The following is a 23,740-nucleotide window of genomic DNA, read 5'->3' as shown; positions in this document are numbered from 1 at the left end:
AAATCAAATGCAAAAATGTGATGCAATAGCTTTATTTTTCAAATTATATTATCTAGTCTTATCTAGTCTTGTTTTCGCAAAATTCTTACATAAAATGTCTCCCCTGCATTCATTCTGCTTCTTATTGATTTGCTCCTCATTACAAGTTTAATCGATTCCATGTCATTGCAATTTCACGCTTTTCAGTTTCATGATTTTCCCATTAAAAAAAAATCCGGAATGTACTGCAGTACTCTCAAATCTCGTTAAGATCGTTGCATCCTTTTGATTGTGTCCTTGTCTTATGTCAACAATCCTGCCAAAGTTGCTTTTAAAAAAACCCTGAAAAATCAAGTCATTGTCACGGCTCTCAAATGCTGTAAGCGTCTGCGCTGACTGTATGAAACCACACCCCGATGAACAATGGATGCTTCAGCTAGCATTCTCTCTTCTGCCTACACATCACTACATGTTTGAGCTGCCAAAATATATTAACTTAAAGCCACGAATGACAGGAATATGTACGACCGGACATTACCACCAACGGCGAGAGCTGCTAGCCACCAGCTAGCTCTTGAGCTAACGGGCTTTTCTGGGGCTCCTCTCTCACCCCAGCGCTTGGAAATTTTATAAACGACATTGATATTGAGGCATTCAGGAAAATGTGTGCTATACTGAAGCCTTATCGTAATACTTTTGTATCTCCCAATTGTGCTGGATAACCACTGATGCGGCTGAAGGCACTCATGTTTAATAGGATAATGGGAACTCATACGTAATGACCAAGTACGTCACTCAGTGACGTTTTAGCCACGCCCAAAAATCTGCTAAACCGAAACGGTAAAAAAACAGTTAAACGCGTTATCTCCGCAATTCAACAAGTATCTTCAAAAATGCATGACGTATTTAGAAACAAGTCTCTGCGATTTGGCTTTACAGTCATTGTCTTGAAGTACAGAAGCAAAGTATTTGTTGTACTTTACTTAGTTACTTTCCACCTTTCGCCTTGGTTCAGTCAAGCTTGATAAACTGCTTGCGAGCCCCAGTTTCTTCATCGCCCGCCAGAGGGCGTCACCGAGCCCAAAACCACTGAGCCGTTCATTTGGTTGAGTCGCTGCAGACCGAGCAGCAGTGCAGTGCAGCCGGGCAGACGGTAGCCACGGAGCCGCTGTTCGAGCAAATGAAGCCACCGTCCCTGGATAACATGTCTCCTCTAGTGATTATTCGCAACGTATAAAGCTTGTCGGTGCTGATTTGACCAATTTGTGACGGTACGCGTCGCCGCTTCCCCGTTTATCCCTCCCCCCTCTACCGCCTCTTGGAACAGCACCTACCGGAGGCTGAATGGAAGCCGAGGGAGCGGTCGGGCTGTCGGAGGCCAGGGACTGCAGCCCTCTTTCCGGGGCCGCATCATCTGATGATGCTGACACGGTCGTCGGGGTGAGCTACGGAATGGACGCCGGAGACATGGGTAGGTTGGACCCATACATGTTTTTAACGTATTTCCATTCCTGCTTTTCCGTGCGTCTCATTAACGCTTATTCTCATTGTTTGTTTTTTTAATCGGATTCTGTTAGGAATTTTCAGCAGAAAGCCCCGACTCATCTTTAGCCGCTTAGCTGTGCTTGTAGCTGCTAGCTTAGCCGAACGGATGAGGAGAGAGCAGGTGAAGCGAGCGTTTGGATTCTTGTCATTTGGAGCACATAACAACGTTTGACGTTGGTAGCGCAATAAACCCAGACGTGTCAATGGATTCTTGAGGTTATTTGACAAGGTGGCTTAACGTCAACGAGTCGGAAGAAAGTAGACGGGAAATCTGAGCTCCTTCAACCAAAGTGGGAGACATACTGCAGTGTACAGGTTGGGCCAAAAGTAGGCATACACGACACTTTAAAAAGGCATCATTTCATGAAACATATAGCTTTCTTGTCTTTCTATCTTGCTTCGTTCCGTCCTTACTCTGACCACCTTCCCACCTTGCCTTATAGTTTTTTTTCCTGCATCCTTACTTCCACCCATCCTGAGCTGAAATCCACTTTTCCTTCATGACTCCTGACCTTCCTTTCCTACTTCTTTGATGCCTTTATCCCCCGCTGGTATTTTTGCCTTCCTTCCTTCCTTCCTTCCTTTTTCCCTTCCATCACACCTGTTTTAGTATGCTACTTTTCTGCCCTCATTTCATCCCTCAGACGTGCTTTTTATTCATGCATCCTTTCACCCTTGTTGAAATTCCTGCCTTCTTTCCATCACATCCGTTTTTATTCATGCATCCTTATATCCTCCCTTACCTTACACTATTTTCCTGCTTTTCTTTCCTCATTCCCTCCTGTCGTTGTTTTGTCGCACCTATTTTTTTTATTCATGCCTCTTACATTATAGTTCTTTCCTTTTTTGCCTTTATTTTTTGCTGTCCCGCATCAGAGCTTTTCCTCTTCCTTCCTTCCTTACTTCCTGTCGGGTCAACTTGGGCCCATTTAGTGTCTGTGCCGTATGTACACAACTGCAACATGGGAAAAAGCAGTGTGAAGGGGTCCTGACACTCACTCTTGCATCAATGCACCAATGTTACTTTTTTTTTCGTCCATCCATCCATCCATCCATCCATTTTCCGAACGGTAGGAAAAGTGCCAGGTTGACTTTGTCCTTTGTTCCGTGTTGGTGCCGTCGATACAGAATTATAGAAAATACTAGAACTGTATTTGTCCTCTGGGATCTAAATATTTGTTGAAGTTTTGGACATATTTTAAAATTCCAGCTTCAAAGGTTCAATAGAGGAGCAGTAAGCGATGATCGCAATTCTCATCCACTGACAGGAGTGCGCTGAGTAGAATTGAGTTTAAATGTCAGCAGCAGAGGCCCGGAGAGCTCTATTGCGCTTGCTTAATGTCACATCTTGTACGATGTAATTGTAAGCTGCGGAGTTGAGCTCACCCGCCCCCACTGTGGGAATTTTGGTGTTTACGTGTGTACGTGTGTGTGTGTGTTTGGAACAGCTGCTGGCTTTCATTTTCAACTTCATTTTCACATTGTAGTGTGAAAACCAATGAACCACTGGTGAATGTTCAAACTAAAATAAAGATCCTCAGTATTCGCCGTTTAAAGATGCCCAACAGGCCAATAATGAGAGGAAGGTTTGGTCAAATTCATGTGTTATCAATATGATTGAACAACAAGTAGCAGTTTGCCAGATAGTGAACAATTTTCGTTAAAAAGTCCATTGGCTTGCTTAGAATGTCTACAAAAAAAAAATTGAATCTCCTGAAACAACGCTCTCCTTCACCTCCTCCCATCCATGTTAAGTGTGGTCCACACCATGTCATCAAAAAGCCCAGTGACACCTTGTCACCCTTTAAATATGATAAATGACAGATGCCCAGTTTGAAGTTTGACTGCGATGCGTTTGACAGACAGGCTGCTAACATTTTCGTCCACTGGCGGTTCGTCAACGCCTCGCCGCGCGTTAGCCATCAAAGAAGGATGTTTAGCTTGTCACCCCCTACGAATTGTGAAAAAAAAAGAATTTCAATGAATTCATTTCGTTATCTTTGCTGACGACAACAACGTCGCCTTTAAGAATTGAAATGCAGTCAAACGTGTACTTAACTGTTCATTTTGTTTGCGTGTAACACAGTGAAAACAAACACCCCTACTTCTTAGAGGAGCTAAATACGTGCTTGATTAAATCCTTGCTCCTTTGCTTTTTGTTCCCCCCCCCCCCCCCCCCCCCGGCTCTAGGGTGCGAGGCCTGTCAGAATTGCTGACAGAAGCACAAAATCGGCAGCTCCATCTGCTCTGTCCTGATGTGTCCTTTTTACTATTGCATGCACACTCTCCCCTCCACACCCCTCCCGAACTCACTCCCGGATTGTATAAGTAACATTTGGAGCATCAGCTGGGATGTTTGACGTCATGTGGACGATGACGCCGTTTACTTCACGTCATGCTTTTGGCTCTGTGTGTGTGACAGAAACTCTGATCACATTCAGAAGGGATACAAATAAGTATGCTCAGCATCAGTCCACTGCCGCTAAGGTTGTTTTTTAACCCTAAGCGTCAATATTAGCAAGAGCATGCGTCGCGACCAGGATGGTGTTGTGGTTGTGCTCGCACGGCACTCGGGAGTCATTCAGGGGGAGGCCCGGAATTGAACAGATTTGAATATTGACATGTCTTTGGTTGAGCTTGTGGCAGTTGGCCTCCATTGAACTCTGTATTTGCTGCCTTGTTTTGATTTCGACATGTGATTAGCAGCCTGTGTTCTTTTCACCGCGTGAGTAAGGATTATGTACTGGAGTGGCGCCTTTCATGTCCACTTGGCTTCCCGCCATGTTTTAGTCTGCTCCAAGGAGTGATTAAAGTTCAGAACGAATGGCCGTTTTGCTTCATTTTGTGTTCGGTCGCGTTGCTGTTGTCACCTACAGACCCAACTGGGTGGCACACGGTCACTGTTGATGAACCATCAACTGATTCGGACCCGAGAAATCCAACTGTGTGGGCTGTTGTGATTATTCAAATAATTCTATCACAAAGAAAGATTGGAGCAAAAAGTGCAGTCCTCTGTGTCGACAAGAAAAGACGGAAGAGTCCATAAAAGGCATTTAGGCATTTAGACCGCGCGTGTCTGCGCGGCACGTTTCTGCGTAGATATGAGGCGCTTTGTTGTGTGAACAGCTTAAACTCTCCTGGCTCAGTGGAGGTAAGTTGCTGCTCTCAGCAGTAGCTCACCGTTAAGTCCCGCGCGCTTCTGTCCAGCCGCGTTCCTCTCCGATGTCTGTAAAAGGACATTTCTCACTTGGGCTGACTTCTTTTCTCAATATTGGATGGTCAGTAAAGCGCAGGAATGAAAAAAAAATCAAAATAATATTGTGAGATTGCATAAGAGGCCTTTGTGTCCTTTTTGCTGCGAGGACTGAGTTGATTTTAGACAAAAGAGAAAAGGGGGATGCCTCCCCAACTCTGCAAGTATGCATTGACCCTTCCCGGGACCTAATCGTCATAATGATCAAATGCTCTTTGAGATGTATTGAACACCCCCCCCCACCCCCACCACCACCAGCTGCAGATGCCAAGGTTTTTATTAGGCTTGCTCGCATCCCTGTTGCCAAAGGCCGACCACTCCGTTCCGTGCACACACGCTCGTACTCACACTCACACACACATACACACACACAAACACAGGGTGTGTGAGCCAATGGTGTCATCCGCTCTGACAGCAGAGGAGAACAGTTTTGACCCACTGCACATCGGGAATATAGCGAGTAACATAAGTTAACCCTTTCAGGGACAGCAGTTACTGCAGTCGACAGGGGTTAAATTTCGCTAAAATATACAAGGGCTGCAACTCAGATTATTTTCAATAATCGATTAATCTATCGATTATTTTGGTCGATTAATCAATCAGTCACAAAACAATCACATGACAGGACAAACGATTGTCTGTGACTCATGTGTTGTTTTGTATTATTTTGTCATTTTTTGTTGACTTTTCTTTTGATGGCAGCGCGGACACCCGCAGCGGCTCCTCTTGTTTTATGTTGAGAGGGAAGAAATTTCATCTGTGGTGTCTGTTACACATTCAGTACATTTGACAATAAAGTTTAATCGTATCCAATAATCTTTTCGAGTCGTGGAATCTTTGCTGGCTTGCCAAAGGCGGAAGAAAATGCTCAAATTTGGCCCCATTGTAAGTGCGCGTGTACCCGCTTCACTCTCACGATTACCGACTCGTGCATCAACATGGCGGCAAATCCGCAGTCAGATGTCTCGCATACACTGGCAAGGATGGCCAATTGACCCGAAGCGGCCAATTGCGAGCCAGCTCTCACGCGGAAACACGGACATAAACAAACATCCGGCCGAAAAGAAAAAAAAAAAAACAGCCCACCCTGTCAGCCTTTGCCATCTGAAAATCATTCCTCCTTTCTTCCATTTTATCACATTTGAGCATGGTTGCACTTGCATGCCCCTCAGCGTCTTCGTTCTTGTGTGATTGTGTGTGATAGCGGGGAAAGTGAAGGAGAGCATCAGGAGGAGGAGGAGGAGGGGCAGAAAACGGGCTCTGCTGTTGCCTGGTCACATGAGCGGTCCACGAGAGGCAGACGACAGAGAGGCTGCACACTCGAGCTGCCGCTGCGCTTTCACATCCACGCGTCGCATTATTCACGTCGCATTATTCTCTCTTCTTCCTCAAATAGTCTCTCTTGTAGATTCCATGCGCCAATGAACCACCAATGAGTCTATCCCTTTTCCAATCCCGCTTTTCCTCGTTAGGGTTCATGACCTCTTGTTCCATTTTGCCCTTAGCCGTTAGGCTGGCGACCGTTCTTGGGGTGAAGCCTGCCTCTTGGCCAAAGTCGGGTGTGATAGGGTCACGCGCCCGCCTGCAACGCGCATGAGGATCAACAACAATGCAGAAAATGATTGGACGCATTTATTATCATCGTGTGGTCAAAGGCACCAAAAGCGCTTCAGTTTGGTCATCGAAGTGAAAGCCGCGGGATTTCACGTGATGTGCATGAGGGAGTCGACGATTCGTGTTTCGGTTGTTTGGTCGCTCCTGAGTGTTGTTTTCAACCTTCTTTCTGTTTCCGGGAAGCTATGCCACAAAACACATGAAATACGATTGTGTCCAGCCACAGTTTTGCTTTGGCAGAAGGCCTGCGCTTTGAATATAATTCCAGTCGTTTGTATGGTTCGTTATTTCGATCTGCAATCGCTTCCTATGCAAAAACGACATTGATGATTAATTTAAAAAAAAAAAACGCTTCATTAAAACTCATTCACTCCCAATGACGTTTTTAAACGTCTTTTCAGAGTTGGTCCAGAATTGGCCGGTACTGAATGAGTTGCGGTCAAATGGTACACTGGGAACATCTGACGGAACCGCTCAGCTAGTCCGCCCTTCGTAATGTTCGTTACCGTCACCTGCAGGACTCGCAGCCGTCATATCTGACTCTTCTGTGTCTTGCTTTCAGATGCGGCAGCAAGGAAAGCTTTCATCACGGAGGTAATTTCCAATGTTCCCGCTATCTCTTCGTCATGATGTTTTGCACGCTGCTTACGTTCGACGTGGTCGATTTAACTCGCGCAAGGAATCAATATTGAAGTGTAAAGCTCATATTGTACCGAGCAGTCACACCCTCTGCACCCGTTGTCAGTGTAAAATTTCCCATTCTGTGCTTATTAGCCTATTTTTGCCCGTGGCCAACACTAGCAATGTTTCTTTTGTGAACAGCACATCAATTAAAATCACAAGAAAAGCAAACAGTGAAACGCTTTTTTTTTTTTAATTGCATTTTTACCTCATAAAAGCATGCTGCCCTTTTTGATACGTAGATACTGAAACGCAACAGATTTGGCACTTTTACTCATCAACAGTCTCTCTCTTGATTGTCAGATGCCGTCCTCCTCAGGCCTTCCCGGTCAGGGGAAGAAAATCGGCCACAGAGGGGTGGATGCTTCCGGCGAAACCACTTATAAAAAGGTTGGCCTAAATTTGCTTGTACACTTGACAATTATTAAAACGTATGGGACGATCTAATGAGTTTGATGTTTGAAATGATCTCTTTCCAAAAGCCAGAAAACTACATTGTGAGTGTGTGTGTGGACTTAAGGATAAAAAAAATTGTGTGTGTGGGGAGGGGCGGGGAGTTACACATCTACATGAAGACACTTTGTGAATTTAACTCTTTTCAGGGACGGCGGTTACTACAGTGGACAGCTGATCATGTTATCTGGTTGCAGAACCCTTTCATGGGTTAATGTCACTCTAGTAAAATGAAAGAAACGATCACTGTCAAGTCAAGTCAAGTCAACAGTATTTATAGAGCACTTTCAAACAGCCATCGCTGCATACAAAGTGTTGTACATGGAGCGATTTAACATACACAATAAACAGTAAGATGAATCGGTAATAAAGGCGGTAGAAAGCACCAAGCAGTAAAATCAAGAACAAATCTAAGTCATGCTGAGTCGAACGCCAAAGAATACAAGTGAGTTTTGAGGAGGGCTTTAAAGATGGGCAGCGAGGAGGCTTGCCGAATGTTCAGTGGGAGGTCATTCCAGAGAGAGGGACCAGCAACAGAAAAGACTCCATCCCCTCTGAGCCTCAGTTTAGTTCTTGGTACTTCTCACAAAGACTGGTCCACAGACCTGAGGCGACGGGCAGGTGTGTAGGGGCGGATGAGCTCAGCGAGGTAAGGATGCGAATGCGCCTCTAAATGTGGGATGGGATGCAAATCTGTTCAAAATTGATCATGTAGGATTCCCCCCCCCCCCAAAAATAATATACGTCGGAATCCTCAAGGGTGAACAAATCTCCCATCGCAAAGCTTTTTATAAAAATGACAGGCAATGTCTTAAGTAATATTTTAACAGTGTATGACTGATCACATCTTTTGACATTCCCCCCACCCCCTAACACTGCCCCTTAATATAGACCACATCGTCTGCCCTGAAAGGAGCCATCCAGCTCGGCATCGGTTACACGGTGGGCAACCTGAGCTCCAAGCCTGAGAGGGATGTGTTGATGCAGGACTTCTACGTAGTGGAGAGCATCTTCTTCCCCAGGTCTCGACCACGCCTCATAATATCAGCTCTTGAATGTCTTTTGTCTCTTGTACTTTGAATACTATTTGTTATGTGTCCACTCTGCAGCGAAGGGAGCAACCTCACTCCTGCCCATCACTTCCCAGACTTTCGCTTCAAAACCTACGCGCCTGTGGCCTTCCGCTACTTCCGAGAACTGTTTGGCATCAGGCCGGATGACTACTTGGTAAGACGACTGTAAATGACTCCAGATTAATGGGACCAGATGGATGCAACAGGAACACACACCCACACACACTCACGCGCGCACACACACACGCACACTCGCACACACACACACACACACACATGGGTTCAGTTGGGGGGTCGTCTTGCATGAGCCGTGTGGGTGAAAATAAGGATGAACAGCCTAATATTGATGAGCCATGATGCACCTCAGCAGCAAGCCACCATTGCTGTCATTAAAATGCAGGGCATTTTTTTAAACTACAAATTAGCATTTTGAAGGTATATTTTGGGGGTCCGTCCAACAATATGATTATTGTTGGCTTTGTATGCAGTTAGTGTTTGTGAGTCCGTATAGCGGCTAACAAGGAGCAATGGCACCGAACGTGGTCAATATCTGTCGTTCTTCACAGAGGATAAAGAAGATATGTTTGCATCTTGTTATTTTGTCTGACATGCGCCGCTCCATCGTTTGTCTTCAAATATCTGTTACTTAAACAGTTACACCACCACCTCATCCGTGCTTTGTTGGCCTGTCTATGGCATTTCCAGTCATGCGTGAGCATTAAGCTAGGAGACTTCAAGGCAGAGTTATGTGGTTGATATCTGCCTCTTTGCTTTATCTTCTGTTTGATAATAAATTTCAACCGGGAGTTGTTTTGAAGGCTGTATTTTAAAGAATTGTTTGCGACCTGCCAAACTGCTACTTGTTTTGAAGAGAGTTAGCCACCATCCAGCGCTCATCCCTCAAACTTTTTTCATAAGACAAAGCAGAAAATAAATCAGTCGAATGGCAGTTTCAAAAAATTGATATATCGGTTAACTCGTATCTCAAGGCACGTCGTATCTTTTATTTAAAAAATAAAATAAAATAAATTGGGGCGGCCCGGTAGCCCAGTGGTTAGCACGTCGGCTTCACAGTGCAGAGGTACCGGGTTCGATTCCAGCTCCGGCCTCCCTTTGTGGAGCTTGCATGTTCTCCCCGGGGCCTGCGTGGGTTTTCTCCGGGTGCTCCGGTTTCCTCCCACATTCCAAAAACATGCGTGGCAGGCTGATTGAACACTCCAAATTGTCCCTGGGTGTGAGTGTGAGCGTGGATGGTTGTTCGTCTCTGTGTGCCCTGTGATTGGCTGGCAACTGATTTGGGGTGTCCCCCGCCTACTGCCCGATGACAGCTGGGATAGGCTCCAGCACCCCCCCGCGACCCTAGTGAGGATCAAGCGGCTCGGAAGATGAATGAATGAATGAATAAAATAAATTGTCTCCAATAGCGAGTAGGAGTTGTGTGAGTTTCACACATTGCAAGTCCAAATTTGTCGTGTCCTTCGCAGTACTCCCTGTGTAACGAGCCACTGATCGAGCTGTCCAATCCCGGCGCGAGCGGCTCTGTCTTCTATCTCACCAAGGATGACGAGTTCATCATCAAGACGGTCATGCACAAGGAGGCGGAGTTCCTCCAGAAGCTGCTGCCGGGCTATTACATGGTAGGGGAGCATGCAAGCGTGCATGTCACACATCCCGTGACATGAAAATAGTAGCAAGAAACATGAATTCAATGTACCTGATTTTACCTTCGTGGGCCACTTAAAATGATGTGGCGGGCCAGATATGGCCCCCGAGGCTCGAGTTTGACACCATAATTTAGGCGAGTCTTTTACCATTAGACTGTAGGACCGTCTGAGCAGGCCTCTTACTGATATCACTGGTGACAAATGCTTTTGCCCCGGAGGCGGAGGTCTGCGAGAAGAGATAAGAACCCATGCCAAGGTCAAGACATGCACACACACACACACACACACACACAAACACACACACACACACACAAACCAAATTAGTTGGCATCTCTACATGCAGTCAGCTCCACACGTCTGTCACAGCTGACGGACTTCCCGGTCGAAGGGCCGACCGAGCGGGCTTGCTTTGGGCTGTTTACGGATCACGGTGATGTAACCGCTTTTCTCTGTCTACCGTGTGATCCACTCCATCATCACGCACACCTCTTCTCACTCTTTTGGACGTTCTCAGTCGCAGCACAGCTTATTTTCCTTTATATCTTTCACGCTTTAATCCCCCATCCTCCCCGCACTCCTTTCTCACGTGTCACGTTGTCCGACTTCTCTTAGGACCCTGTGTGGCTTCTGAGGGCAAAACATGCTCTTTCTTGGTTGCTGGTATGGTGTAGCTGTACTTTGCCCCACCAGCTTCCTCTTCCGAAAATCCTTCCCCATCACAGTAAAGCAGGCATGTCCAAAGTCCGGCCCGGGGGCCAAATCCGGCCCGCGGTCGAATTTCATCCGGCCCTCGGCCCCTGTCATAAAATCAGTGCCGTCTGGCCCGCAGATTGGGCGCAATGGAACACCTGTTGCATTGACTGAGGTCTCGTAGACTGGTGAGTGATGTTTCATAGAGTACTGCTTCCCTCTAGTGGCTAAATGAGTAATAGCATTCACTAAATGAGTAATAGCATTTAGACACTAGAGGGCATCACTCACGAGTTAACAAGACATCACTCCGTGTTTATATTGACTGATATGTCATATTTCAAATGATCCTTGCAGTTGTGGATATGTGTATTGCTTGTTCATTTCCCTGTTGTTCGAGTCAAAGGTTTTGTGACTATTGAAAAGTCATGGTGATACATTTTATGTTTCAAATAAGATAAGATAAGATAAGATATCCTTTATTCGTCCCACACTGGGGAAATTTACAGCCTCCAGCAGCAAGAATGTATGTAGAAAGAAGAAAGGAGAAAGAGAAAAAAAAAAACAACAAACATCTTTCAATTAAATACAATATGAACACAAATGGATAAATCGCAGTACTATTTACGATTTTCCTTCACATCATTTAATTATTATTATTATTATGATTGTTATTTTTTATTCATCAGCCTGACAGCAGTCGGTAGTCGGCAAATCAATCAATTTGCACTCAGGAGACTTCTGTTTAAGAAAAAGTCAAGTGAATAAGCAGTCGCATGTGATATACCTGTTTCAAATGAACCAAAAGAAATTCTTAAGATTGTTGAAATTAAAATAAAAATGGAAATGTTAAACAGACTGGCTTACTAAAATTTGTTGAACAATATTGTTGTTCAATGTAAAGAATGTCAGCCAAGGTCGGCCCCCCGACATTTTACCACATAAAATCTGGCCCCCTTGGCAAAAAGTTTGGACACCCCTGCAGTAAAGGCTCGCCATCAAACTAAGCGTTGCTGTCTTACGTCATCAATCGATGCTCCTTGTCAAACGGCACAAACAGAAGCAGCTCAATCTGTTCGACGCCAGTCACACAACATTCAAATCGGAGTCGGATGGCTGCGTGTTATGCTCATAAGAATGGGAGCAAAGACGCTAAGTGGAAACCTACCAAAAATCAAAGCTTAAGCGCTCCACTTGCTCTGTTCAGTCAACCACATGACTCCAAGTATGGTGATTCCAAACACTGGATCGGACTTTATTTTTCCCGACGTGGCTCTGGATTAATAATAACCTTATGGCGTCGCAGCGAAATAGTGACAAACACTTTTGTCTTTCTTTTTTCTTTCTACATGTCCTACACGCGCATGGTCGGCTCATTGAAGGGGATAAATCCGGAATGTCAAAAACATGAATGTTTTTGTATATCTGCCCTGTGATTGACTGGCGGAGTTCAAGGGTGTAAAATCGGCTCACCACGATATTGAGTACAAGTGTTCTACAAAATTAATTAATAGATGGATCATCTCCCCCTCCCCACCCCCAGAACTTGAATCAAAACCCTCGCACTCTGCTGCCCAAATTCTTCGGCCTCTACTGCGTCCAGTCGGGCGGCAAGAACATCCGCGTGGTGGTGATGAACAACGTGCTGCCCCGCGTCGTCCGCATGCATCTCAAATACGACCTGAAGGGCTCCACCTACAAGAGGCGAGCCTCCAAGAAGGAACGCGAGAAGGCCCGGCCCACGTTCAAAGACCTGGACTTCATGCAGGACCTGCAAGACGGACTCATGCTGGACCAGGACACGTACAACGCGCTGGTCAAGACGCTGCAGAGGGATTGTTTGGTAAGTTTGTGTGGGAAGTTAAACGGATCAGAGTGCTTTGTATTCCCGTACCTGGAACAAGAACCACTGTTCTATGGTTTTCATCACCACACTGTTCCCCTTTCCCACTTCTGGTACCGTTCTATGGTGTGATGCCGGCAGCTAGCTAGTTTCCGACAACCTTCGGAACATTCAAGTATTCCGGCACCAGCTCTGTAAAATGACAATGATAAAATAATCCTAAAGTTGTTCATTTGGTACCATCATTGCGTGCTTCGCGATGGCCGCCCCACATTACTCTGAATAGAACATGCATGCTAACTTATTCCATGACTGACGTGAACAGGTTTGAGTCCCTCTGGCGCTGACGCCGTTCTGCACTCTGCATAAAAGCTTTTCTCCCACATTTTCATTCATCACGCACGTGTCAATCATTTTTGTTCAGGTGCTGGAAAGCTTCAAGATCATGGACTACAGCCTCCTGCTGGGAGTTCACAACATGGACCAGGCGGAGCGCGAGCGGCAGATGGAAGGCTCCCAAGGCGACAGCGACGAGAAACGGCCCCTGGCCCAGCAGAAGGCTCTCTATTCTACCGCCATGGAGTCCATCCAAGGCGGGGCCGCCTGCGGGGAGTCCATTGACACCGAAGACACGTGAGTGGGGCCGATCACGATTTCGTGATACATTTGAAACAATTTTTTTTCCTGTATTGCATTGATGATTTGAAGATACAGCTCATATAAATCCCAAATTCGCAATCTCACAATTTTTAAACGTGTACAAACCCTTGTCATTCCGACACCGTTCACCTCTTAGGATGGGTGGCATCCCCGCCGTCAACGGGAAAGGGGAACGACTTTTGCTCTACATTGGCATCATTGACATCTTGCAGTCGTACAGGTAAGCAGCACGGGAACCGCGCGCTGAGGTGAAGCGTTTTTGCTTTTTATGCTCGTTGCGCACCCGGTCAGCCTTATTGTGTTGCCTTTCTTTGTCCGTGCAGGTTAATCAAGAAACTGGAGCACACGTGGAAGGCTTTGGTGCACGACGGGGTGAGTTCTTCATCATGCTTCTGCAAACACTGACTCACCTCTGAGCAGGCGTCAACAACACTTCACGCTTACTCCCCTGACTCATGGGTCACAACATTTGGTGCCTAATCTCAGACAAGCTCGCATTTTTTTGACTGACTCGAGGTATGGAGATGGAAATATTCAGTTCATCCAGTATTGACAGTGCGTCACCTTTTCCACATTTATAGCCCAATGCCAAAATTATTTTTTCCCCTTAAAAAAAAAAAGTCTGCGTAATTCTCCCTTCAAGTCAAACAAACAACGTCACCCATCAGGCTGCCGGAAAATCAATAATGTCTGCCCGTGTTTATGTCTGTGCTTTGTCTGTCTGGTGGCTTGACCCAGAGACATACAGTACATTACTGAAATGGAACACAAGAGGAGCTAACACTGTACATCCATTAATCTGCAAGCGCTTCATTTAGTTATTTATTTATTTCTTTATTTTAAAATCTCATTTATCTCGTCCGCAGGACACTGTTTCGGTCCACCGGCCTGGATTCTACGCCGACAGGTTCTTCAAGTTCATGAGCAGCACCGTTTTCAGAAAGAGCTCCTGTGAGTCCTTTCTGCTGCCTTAAATAGTCAAAGCACTGCCGCGTGGGAAGGAAATAATAATAGATAGTCTTCTAGCTGCCTTATTCGGTGCTTCTTCACGTCATGTTAAGACGGTTCAGCCGCTCTTGTTGTTTCACTCGCGAGTGAAAAAAAAAATCAAATAGGAGAAATTCCCATCCATCATCGTCTCACTAGGACATGCTTCCTCAGTTAAGCGTGAAAGAAAGCCAGTTCAAAATATGTTTTTAAACCCAAGGACTGCAGCATGATCATCTATAGCAGGGGTGTCACACTCATTTTAGTCGCGAGCCAATTTGGAGTTACGACTTCCCTTGGAGGGCCGTTATGACGGTGAAACCACAAAATGATTACTTGTGCACAAAAAAGTAATAGATTACTAGTTTTGAAATCAGTCAGGTCAATTATAATAGTTTGTTCAATTATTGTTCAAGTGAGTGTAAACTGGGTAACAAAATGATTGCACAACCTCAAGGTTACGCATGACATTTCAGGACAGATTTTAGCAAGTTGACACATGATTTGCTTTCGCGGGCCACATAAAATGACCCGACGGGCCGGGTCTAGCCCCCGGGCCTTGAGTTTGACAATATGATCTATAGTATTAAAATAAATCGATATACAGTGCTACCTCTACTTACAAAATTAATTGGCTCTGGAAGAAATTTTGAAAAACAAGAACATTTTGTAAGTAGAGACGCGTTTTCCATGTAAATGCCCTAATCCGTTCCAAGCAAAAAGAATTCTGACATAAATGTTTCCTAAAGCATAAAAATGCACCAAAATGTGGAACAAATATATGTTACAATTAGGATATTTCACAATAAATGAGAGTTGTGCATAATGTAAAAAAACAAAGCATAAAAATTATGGTTATATAACTTTTAAGTACGTCCTCATCTTTTTTTGCCCTCTATACTTTGTGTTCTCTCTCAGAAGTGGTTTTTGCCCGGCGTTTTGTAAAGAACTGATCCAAGGATGATCTGTTTTAAATGTACATCGTGTAGCTCTGAAGTCATCTCCGTCCAAGAAGGGCCGCGTGTCACTTACGGTGCCAAAGTGTGGCGGTCCCGGCGCGGCCTGGTCTGCCAGCCTGCTGCCCTCCGAGAGAGACGAGAACATCTACGACCTGAGAGGTGCTCGCAGTTTCCCGACGCTGGAAGACGAAGGTAATTGCATTGTTTTGACTCGTCAATAAGTACACATCCATGTCAAACTAAGAATGCGACAGTCTCACTAAGTCCCAGCCTTGATGCAGTTATTGCAAGTAAAGGTTGCGCCACCAAATTGACCTTGCCGTCGCAATACTTTTCGAGTGGACCAAATTTGTACTTGTTTGTGGTTATTTTCTCTTGTATGTCCCACCGTTCTTTATATGCCCAATTTCCAGGACGAGCTGATCTTCCCTGCACGCCTCCATCTTTTGAGGAGGCCACCACGGCGTCCATCGCCACCACCCTCTCCTCCACCACCTCTCTGTCCATCCCTGAAAGATCTCCCTGTGACACCGCCGAGCACCCGCGCTACAGGTAGCATCATCAAGCCACGGAATGATGATTGCTTGGCACCAGTTTGTTACCTCACTCGTGGCAACTGGCGGAGGGAGCGGGTGCCCCGTCCAACAGGCACCATTTTTCATTCTTTATGGTAGCTTGACATTGTTTCATTTGTCTCTAGGAGGCACACTCAGTCTCTCAGCCACGATGGAAGGTAAGTTTGATGGCTTTGGAATTTTAAAATATTGTTTTGAGGTGAGACATTTGTTGTTTGCATACATGGAGACGTGTGTGTGTGTGTGTTGTCGTGTGCAGGACTCAGGAGGAGCTGCGTGTGCGCGAGGAGGACCAGCAGACCATCACGGTGGAGGTGGAATTAAAGAGACACGACAGTGACCCCACCATCTCCATTCCGCAGCCTTCGCCTGAAACCTGGTACAGTTTAGACCTGAAATTGTTCGTATTTGTGAATGTGCATGCGCCCCGTAATTGACTGGCGACCAGTCCGAGGCGTACGTCACCTGTCATTCAAAGTAGTCCAGCGGGATGGCAGCAGAAAATTGATGCATGTACTTTATAGGATGTTAAATGAACATTACAGGGCGAAATGTGTTGACAAAGCACCAGTCGGAGCATGACGCCGCGTTCTACAAAATTCCTTTTAGCTTCTCAATAGAGTTTGTGTGTGACCTCAATGTAGCAGAAATATGATGTCCCTCATAATGCTGCCGGGAGATTATGCGACAAATTTGGGGTAACCAACATGAAGAAGTAGGGCAGTGGTCCTGGGGGCCTGAGGCGGCCGCCGTGAAGCATCCATGACCTGATTTTTTTTTGGGTGGGGGGAGCACATTTTAACCTGATTTTTTTTTGTTTCAGCTGTACAAATAACTGCTCTAATCTCATCCCTTTACACTACAGTTAATTTAACAGATGACCGGTTTCTGGGAGGAGGGAAGGACACGCGGAGGAGCAGAATGTGTTGGTTTGGGCAATGGCGAGACATATGGCCTGGGGTCATGGATGGAGGTCTTGACGGGGACTGGGGGTTGGGGGTGGGGGGGCACAGACTGAACGAACCAACAAAATGATTTGAAGGTTCCATGATGACTTCCAAGTGGTTCAATTATCAAGGCAATTTTCCCCGATGAGAATAAGATTTGGTTGGTTCAGTAAGTTGCATTTTAGCATTCCTAACTGGCATTCAAGTGTAAAAATAAATGAAGCAGTGCGTAAATAAACTGAAATTAGTGTCTCCCAGCCTTTGAGCCTAGGCACATATTTGACAAAATTGTCACAAAAACGGTATACATTGAAGAATCTCAATGTGCTTGAAAATGTACTCACTGTGAAACCTGCTCCTGTTTGGTTAAACATACGGCTCACATTGTGTTCTATAAATGGCAACTGGTGGGCACACACATTGATTTGCCTTTTTTCCGACTGGAAGTGCATTTAATTGTTCTGCCTGGCACTATACGTCACTGGCCTGGACAGATCTTTTTTCGCCTTTTACTATTTTGTGAAGCATGGATGGTCGTAATCTCTGTTTAGGAACAACAGAGGATCACGATTACACGACAGCTGGCAAAACACACTCTGACGCAACATTCGTCTTTTATTCTAGCAGCGAGGCTCAAGAGGCTGCCGCTGCACTTTCCACTTCTTCTCCAGCCCCCGAAGCGTCCTCCTCGCCCTCCGCCGTCGCACCTGTTTCTGCCGAGGCATCCGGGGCCACTCCGTCCAGTCCGAAGCCGGCGGTGGCGGCGGAAACAGCCAGCCACGCGTCGGGCTCGGGGTGCACCAGCCAGGCTTCAGTGGATGACGAGGACGACGTCCCGATCACAGACATCTACTTTGTAAGACCCCACGCTACACTTAGATGCTTACATGAAGTGCTGAGGCCGTGTAATGCTCTCCCGCAGAAGTGTTGACAGACGGGGGCGGCATAATGGTGGACCGTGGCACTCTTAAGTGGGTATGACTACATGTGCGGTTCGCTCCGAGTGCAGTGATGACAGCATGTTGCCAATCTCCTTGCTGCTTTTCAGATGCACACTTATTAGCCCCTTTTTAGCCTTCTGATGGGTACAAGATAAAGAAGGATGGAAAACACAAAGGGCAATAAAAAATTCTTATTATAACATACAGTATGGAAAATATATTGCTCCCATCTACATGTGCATCTCAGTATAGTTGAAAATTATACAAATTGCAAATTAACAATCAAAATGATTTTTTTAAAAACTCATTCACTATTGTGGACATTTGTATACGTCGGTTAGAATCTAACCATTTACTGCCACCCCTCGATATGTTTGTCAAGTGCGTTTTTCAACCAGCAGATGTAGAAAATTGTCTCACAAAGCTTGACTGTGAAATTCAAGCTTCGATATTAGTGTAATGACAAGCAGACGCCACCTGATGGCAGCATGGCGTCTCATTTGGATTTGCGATCAGCACAACTTTTGAGTGAGCAAGTGAGCAATCTCGGCTTGTCACGTCAGTTATGTGCGAGAGAAATGCCAACCCGGAAGTGAGAAAGTAGAAAGTATGTGGCTCGATGCTGAGAAATGACTGTGGCTGCAATGTACATTTGCACTGCATCCCGCTTGGAGATGTTTCTTATTCTGTGAAGTCTGTCTTTAACATCTCTTCGTACCATGTCGTGCAGTTCTACATCCATAATAGCCTTAAAACCTCTGAACAGCCTTAAAACCTCTCGAACAGTGTCCATCAAGACTGAGTCTTTATTATTTTCGGAAAGCCAGATCATTCTTACTTGTGTGCTGTGTACTGCATGGTACAGGACTTATCTCCTTGCATTTATGAATCACTTAACCGTGTCGCGTTGCCAGAGGGGTCATTTCCATTCTCGCCTCAGCATGCCGCCCTAGTCATGTCACCTTTTTCCCTCTCTCGCTCTCTTCTTTTCACATCTTTGTCCATTTGTCATTTTCCGCTTCCGCCCATTGTTGATGTTGTCAGTTGCCCGACGGAAGGACTTGGGTGGTCTCACCGCTCCGACAGAGGGGCAAATGGCGGTCCGGGTGGCCTGTAAGTGAGCTGTAGATGGGCCGGGCTTCAGACGTGGTGGCTGGCTTCTACGTTAGATTAGATTTGGTGCCGTGCACCTCTGTTTTTTTGGGGGGGTGGGGGGCAATGTTTGCAGTCGGCTTGTTGTCACTTAGACCCCAGTTGAGCTCAGTGGAACCTCCAAAGTGGAGCAGCATCTCTTCCATGACTCTGGCGATTCACCTGACAGGCACGTCATGGACGGAACAAGGCGTTTGCAGGGTGACGCGCATCGTAGTGGTATTATATAGCTGTTGCTGGAAGCAATAAAGCTTCTAGAAAAAGCTTCAATCGCGCTTGTCCTATTGGGCGCAATTGAGCTGGAGTCTCTCCCAGATGATTATGGGACGAGCAACAGGGTACAACACCCTAGACTGGTCACAATCAACAGTAGGACACATGTAGACCAGCGAGAATTCCCACTTGTGGACAATTTCAAGCTCAGGTGTCAAGCTCCAGACCTGAGGGCCAGATCCGCCCAGATCCGTTAATTGGCCACATCATTTGATGTGGCCAATTAATTCATTCACTCCCAAAGACGTTTTTAAACCTCTTTTCAGACTTGGTCCAGAATTGGCTGGTACTGAATGAGTTAAAGCAAATTGTGTATCTACTTCATCTTTTTCGCTCCATTTTTTAAAATCTCTTTAGATTTGCTAAAATGACGTAAAACCCATTCAGCAATGCTCAATTTACTCTGAACCTGTCCTCAAATGAATTTTTTTCGACTTTGGAGGTTCTAGGTAAGCAAACTAAGATCATGTGGTGTTTTTTTTCATTGATGTGTCAATCATCTGACTGGCCGTGCCTTCTGCCAACCCACTCCACACCCACCCACTTCCCCTTCTTCATCCCCCATCATTCATATCACACATGACCTCCTAGAAGACATTTGACTCAAACACACTGTGTGATAATCACTGCTTCTGAGCAACATCTGGCTTCAAGGATTAACATGAGCTGTCTGGGCGACATTTCCCCCCTTTATGCATCCCTAACTTTCATTTCCTGTCTTGTCTTTTCTTCTCCTGTGAACGATCTCCTGCATCTTTCTTCCTGCCTGCCTGCCACTGCCGCCTGCCGCTTATCTCTGTGCCACTGGCCCTCTCCTCTGTCCCTCTGGCGCCCTCTGCTGTGCTTGGCGTGTAAAAAACAAAACAAAAACAAAACAGCCTCCAGAGGACAAGACCTGGGTTTACTCTCCGCTACACTATGGCTCAGAGTCTAAGGCCCTGCCAGATGGGGATTGGGAAAGAGAGACAGTAAGTGAGAAGCATCCGACTAAGAAATACACAACGCCGGAAGATTCCTCCACATTCCATTTTAAGCAGTTTTAATGCTTCTCAGATCCATCAAACCCTCTCCACCCCCGCCCCCTGCGCATTGCAGCATTCATCCCGGTGCAAATGGTCACCGAGTTGTGACTATTTAGTGCACAAGCGGCCACCGTATGTCTCTTCAATAGCAAGCTGCATGTACCATGCCACTTCTTGTCATCAGCCTGCTCAGATGATCGAAATCGGACAAAAATAAAAAAGAAGGGTTTCACCCAAGGGTGGGCAACCTTCGGGCCGCCACATTGTTTTGATCTGTGCCCACAAGGCAATTCCAAATACAAAACCGCAGAGCAACCTTTGCACCCCCCAAAAAAAGCCAAAAACCTTTTGCCAGACACAAATACTCATAATGGATAAATACAGTGGTGCACTGACTTGAAACTGACTTGAATGTTGAATTCACACGTATCTCTTATGTATCTTTCTCCATTGCAGTAGATGGAAATGGCATTAATTCGTTTTTTTAACTAGCACTCTCTGTTATTGAGCTGTATAAAACCATTCATCAATAGCAGAATGAAAAGAATTAAACCGTTTGTGCATCGTGATTTCAGGCATGCATTTGGAAGCTCCTTCTGGTGTGGGTGTGTGTGTTGGACACTAGGGGGCATCATAACACATGCAGACAAAAAAAATATTCGCAGCTCTAGGAGTCACTAAACTGCATTATCGGTTGAGTTTTGCCAAGGATAAAGAACATATGACTATAGTTTTAATTTCTGTCTACATGTGTTGCTGCACATTATGCTATAAATACCTGTTGCCTCAACAGTTGAAACACCGTGACATAATGCTATTCAGTAGCATTTTGTGTGTCCAAAAACAGATTGATGAGGATTTTACCCTATAGTCTGGCGCAATTTCTAATGACGTCACAATGCTAACTTGTTCGCCACAATATCTTTTGATATGTCGACTGTCTTATCAATTCATTCACTCCCCCCAACAGTAAACCCCGTCATGTGACTGAAAGGCATGAAGTGGATCGTCCGGACAAAGCCCAAAACCTCCTTCCTCAACGGTCGAAGTGCAATCTTTTTGTCTCAAGAGGGGAGAGAACTCAACGGACTGGCGTAGCCGAGAGGTCCCCGCCATTTACATATGATACGTGTGTTTCCGTGTGGCATAGTACAAGTATGCTCGTGCGTTATATGTTTTTGACATGACACACACACACATATGGGCTCGTCTTCAGTTGCCACGAGGTGGCTCTGTGGTTGCCATTGTCGATTGTGTATAAAAGACATGCCATTCGCCTTTTATGTGGTCACATAGTGATCCTCTAGTTCAGGCGTCACCAACTCCGGTACTCGATGGCCCCTAAGTTGTATGTTTAAAATGTTTCCCTCCTCCGAAACACCCGAGTCCAATGATCAACTCATTAGAAGCCTGATAACAAACTGGATCGTGTGAATCAGGTGTGAAGGAGAGGGTAAATATATACCCCCCCCCCTTGAATAAAAAAATACTACTACTAATAATAATAATTGGATATAATAATAATATATATATATTGGATATGATTGGACATGTCACTCACAACAGGACAAACCAAAAAGTCTCAAGGATCAATGTAGGACATTTTTCAGGCAGTCAGCCATTTCTAACTGTAATGCCCCTGGAAGGTTTGAGGGGAGGGGGGGGGGGGCGGGGATGAATAAATAATCATAAAACAACCCCCGACACTGCTTTCATCAGTTGAAACTACATTGGTTGGACATGTCTGTCATAACAGAACACAGAAAAAGGTCTCAAGGACCCATGCCCAAATTGAATAGAACGTCTGCCGTTTTGGTTTGATGCAGACAGTTTGTGTCAAGTCCGCAGGTCATATTTGGACAAACTCTTCCTCTGGAATTTGCCCAAAGGAGCCCTAATTGGAAGCTTCTTTTTGTAAGACAAATAGGCGATCCAAAATGACAACGCTTTTTGCATATGCTCTCCATTGTGGGTTGATTCTGGTGTCCAATTTTTGATAACCGTTTTGACTATTTTCCATCATAAAGGGGTTTTTCGTAGCTTGAAGTGTTATTATTGCCATCAAATGGGATAGGATCCATTGTTCTCCATTGGCATGATTGCCAAAAAAGTTGGATACTCTTCATGTTCAGTATTCTCCATTGGCATCTTCCCTGCTGAGTGACTAATTTTCCTTTATTTTAGTTTGATTTGCCAGTGCAGTACTTGACAGCAAATACTCAAATGTTACTAAGAACTGTTGCATGAATAAAATTGATTGAGACTTATTTTTTAAAAAAAGTTTTATGATGGTGACAGTTTGACCTGGGAACAGATTATTTCATTATTTCCGGTAGGAAAATCGATAGAAAGATTGTGATCAACGTCGGTGGTTTGGTTGTATTTTAACGGACCCTCACAAATGCTCACCTGTCATTTATTTTTGTAATGTTTTTATGTGCAACAGACGCCCGCGCATTGCTCACGATGTCTATTCAATCTACCGTCATCACAGATGCAAAGCATAGCAGCAATATTTTGTGCAGTTCTCGCCTCCTTTTCCTTTCAGATTGCCTTATTAGATGATTTTGATCTTGGATCTTTCACTTTCACCGTCCTATTTATTTTTCTTTTCCCATCATTGTGCTCCTTAGAACGTGTACATAAAAAAAAGAATATACAGTATATATAGAGAGAAAGATAGAGATATATTTTCCATTGGAAATGGAGAATGTTATTTTTTTTTGGTTTTATTTTTGCTGCTTGGCCTAGAGACGATTGCAATCTGTGTCGTTTGCTGAGTTATGTTCCTCGAAACTGAGAAGGAGCTGCATGCAGCTGTTGGGTGAATTTTACTGAACATGCAAACCAGTAGGGATTCTTCCAACTTGTTCAACATGTGTTTTGTGTGCGTGTGTGTGTCATCCAATAGAAAGAGTCCTTTACAGAGACATAGCATGGTATTAAAAAAAAACTACTGTAATGCATATCAGAAATGTGTATTTATGTATATCTGTGTATATTCATCTATTTATACCTGAGCATAAATAGATGGCTGTATATGTGTGCGTGTCTGTGTGTCTGTCTGTCTTTGGACTCAATCAGAATGAATGCAAAATAAAGCAGTTCTATGAATTGTCCAATGCGAGCAGTTTAGTTTTTTGTTTTCTGACTCAAACAGCAATCATACTATTACCAAAAATAAATGATAGTAATCTCGTTTCTAAGCACCTTTTGAGTCCCTGTTAAAAAGGGCGGCGCAAAGGGTGGGGCTACTGGGGCGGTGGTCCTTGGCATCCATCTGTGGGGGACATCCAGAGCACAGAAAAACATTGTTTGTTTTTTACAAAAGTACTGTGCCAGTTATCTGTAGAAGTAAAAGTATATCTAAGGAGTAAAACATTACAATAGTTGTAATTTATTTTGTAATTTCCCCATTTTAAAGATGAT

At 45.0% G+C, this 23,740-nt stretch overlaps 1 protein-coding gene and 1 long non-coding RNA gene across 7 annotated transcripts; one reads left to right on the top strand and one right to left on the bottom strand.

Moving 5' to 3' along the window:
* Positions 1-1,059: 1,059 nt before the first annotated feature.
* On the top strand, positions 1,060-23,429 carry pip5k1ca (phosphatidylinositol-4-phosphate 5-kinase, type I, gamma a). Of its 6 annotated transcripts, XR_007963780.1 has the most exons (19): positions 1,080-1,450; positions 6,954-6,985; positions 7,376-7,462; positions 8,417-8,547; positions 8,635-8,752; positions 10,083-10,235; positions 12,496-12,795; positions 13,220-13,428; positions 13,592-13,675; positions 13,779-13,827; positions 14,322-14,406; positions 15,432-15,593; positions 15,815-15,953; positions 16,102-16,134; positions 16,236-16,355; positions 17,548-17,779; positions 17,846-17,898; positions 20,168-20,257; positions 21,282-23,429. XR_007963780.1 is itself a non-coding variant. In XM_052074771.1 (18 exons), exons 1-18 carry the CDS (start codon positions 1,324-1,326, stop codon positions 21,282-21,284), a joined length of 2,151 nt encoding a protein of 716 aa, XP_051930731.1. In that variant the 5' UTR covers positions 1,060-1,323; the 3' UTR covers positions 21,285-23,429. The 6 variants fall into 6 exon arrangements, 5 of the variants coding, with proteins under 5 accessions (XP_051930731.1, XP_051930729.1, XP_051930730.1 ...); XM_052074771.1 differs by lacking the exon at positions 17,846-17,898 and having other exon boundaries at positions 1,060-1,450; positions 17,551-17,779; XM_052074770.1 differs by lacking the exon at positions 17,846-17,898.
* Positions 3,696-6,947, bottom strand: LOC127606498 (uncharacterized). Its single transcript, XR_007963808.1, has 2 exons — positions 5,864-6,947; positions 3,696-4,750 (listed from the first exon to the last, which is right to left on the bottom strand). It is a non-coding gene; the product is annotated as an uncharacterized LOC127606498 (long non-coding RNA).
* Positions 23,430-23,740: the final 311 nt, after the last annotated feature.

Source organism: Hippocampus zosterae, chromosome 8 (genome assembly GCF_025434085.1).
Source record: "Hippocampus zosterae strain Florida chromosome 8, ASM2543408v3, whole genome shotgun sequence".
NCBI classification, from domain to species: Eukaryota; Metazoa; Chordata; class Actinopteri; order Syngnathiformes; family Syngnathidae; genus Hippocampus; species Hippocampus zosterae.
The sequence above is the reverse complement of the archived record's forward strand: the minus strand, read 5'-3'. Positions and strand labels throughout refer to the sequence as shown.

Excerpts from the sequence above, each read along its gene's own strand:
- pip5k1ca (XM_052074769.1), top strand. The coding sequence starts at position 1,324 with ATGGAAGCCGAGGGAGCGGTCGGGCTGTCGGAGGCCAGGGACTGCAGC. Across the intron at positions 13,828-14,321 it reads AGGCTTTGGTGCACGACGGG|GACACTGTTTCGGTCCACCG; the intron begins GTGAGTTCTTCA and ends TCTCGTCCGCAG. Across the intron at positions 15,594-15,814 it reads CCCGACGCTGGAAGACGAAG|GACGAGCTGATCTTCCCTGC; the intron begins GTAATTGCATTG and ends CCCAATTTCCAG.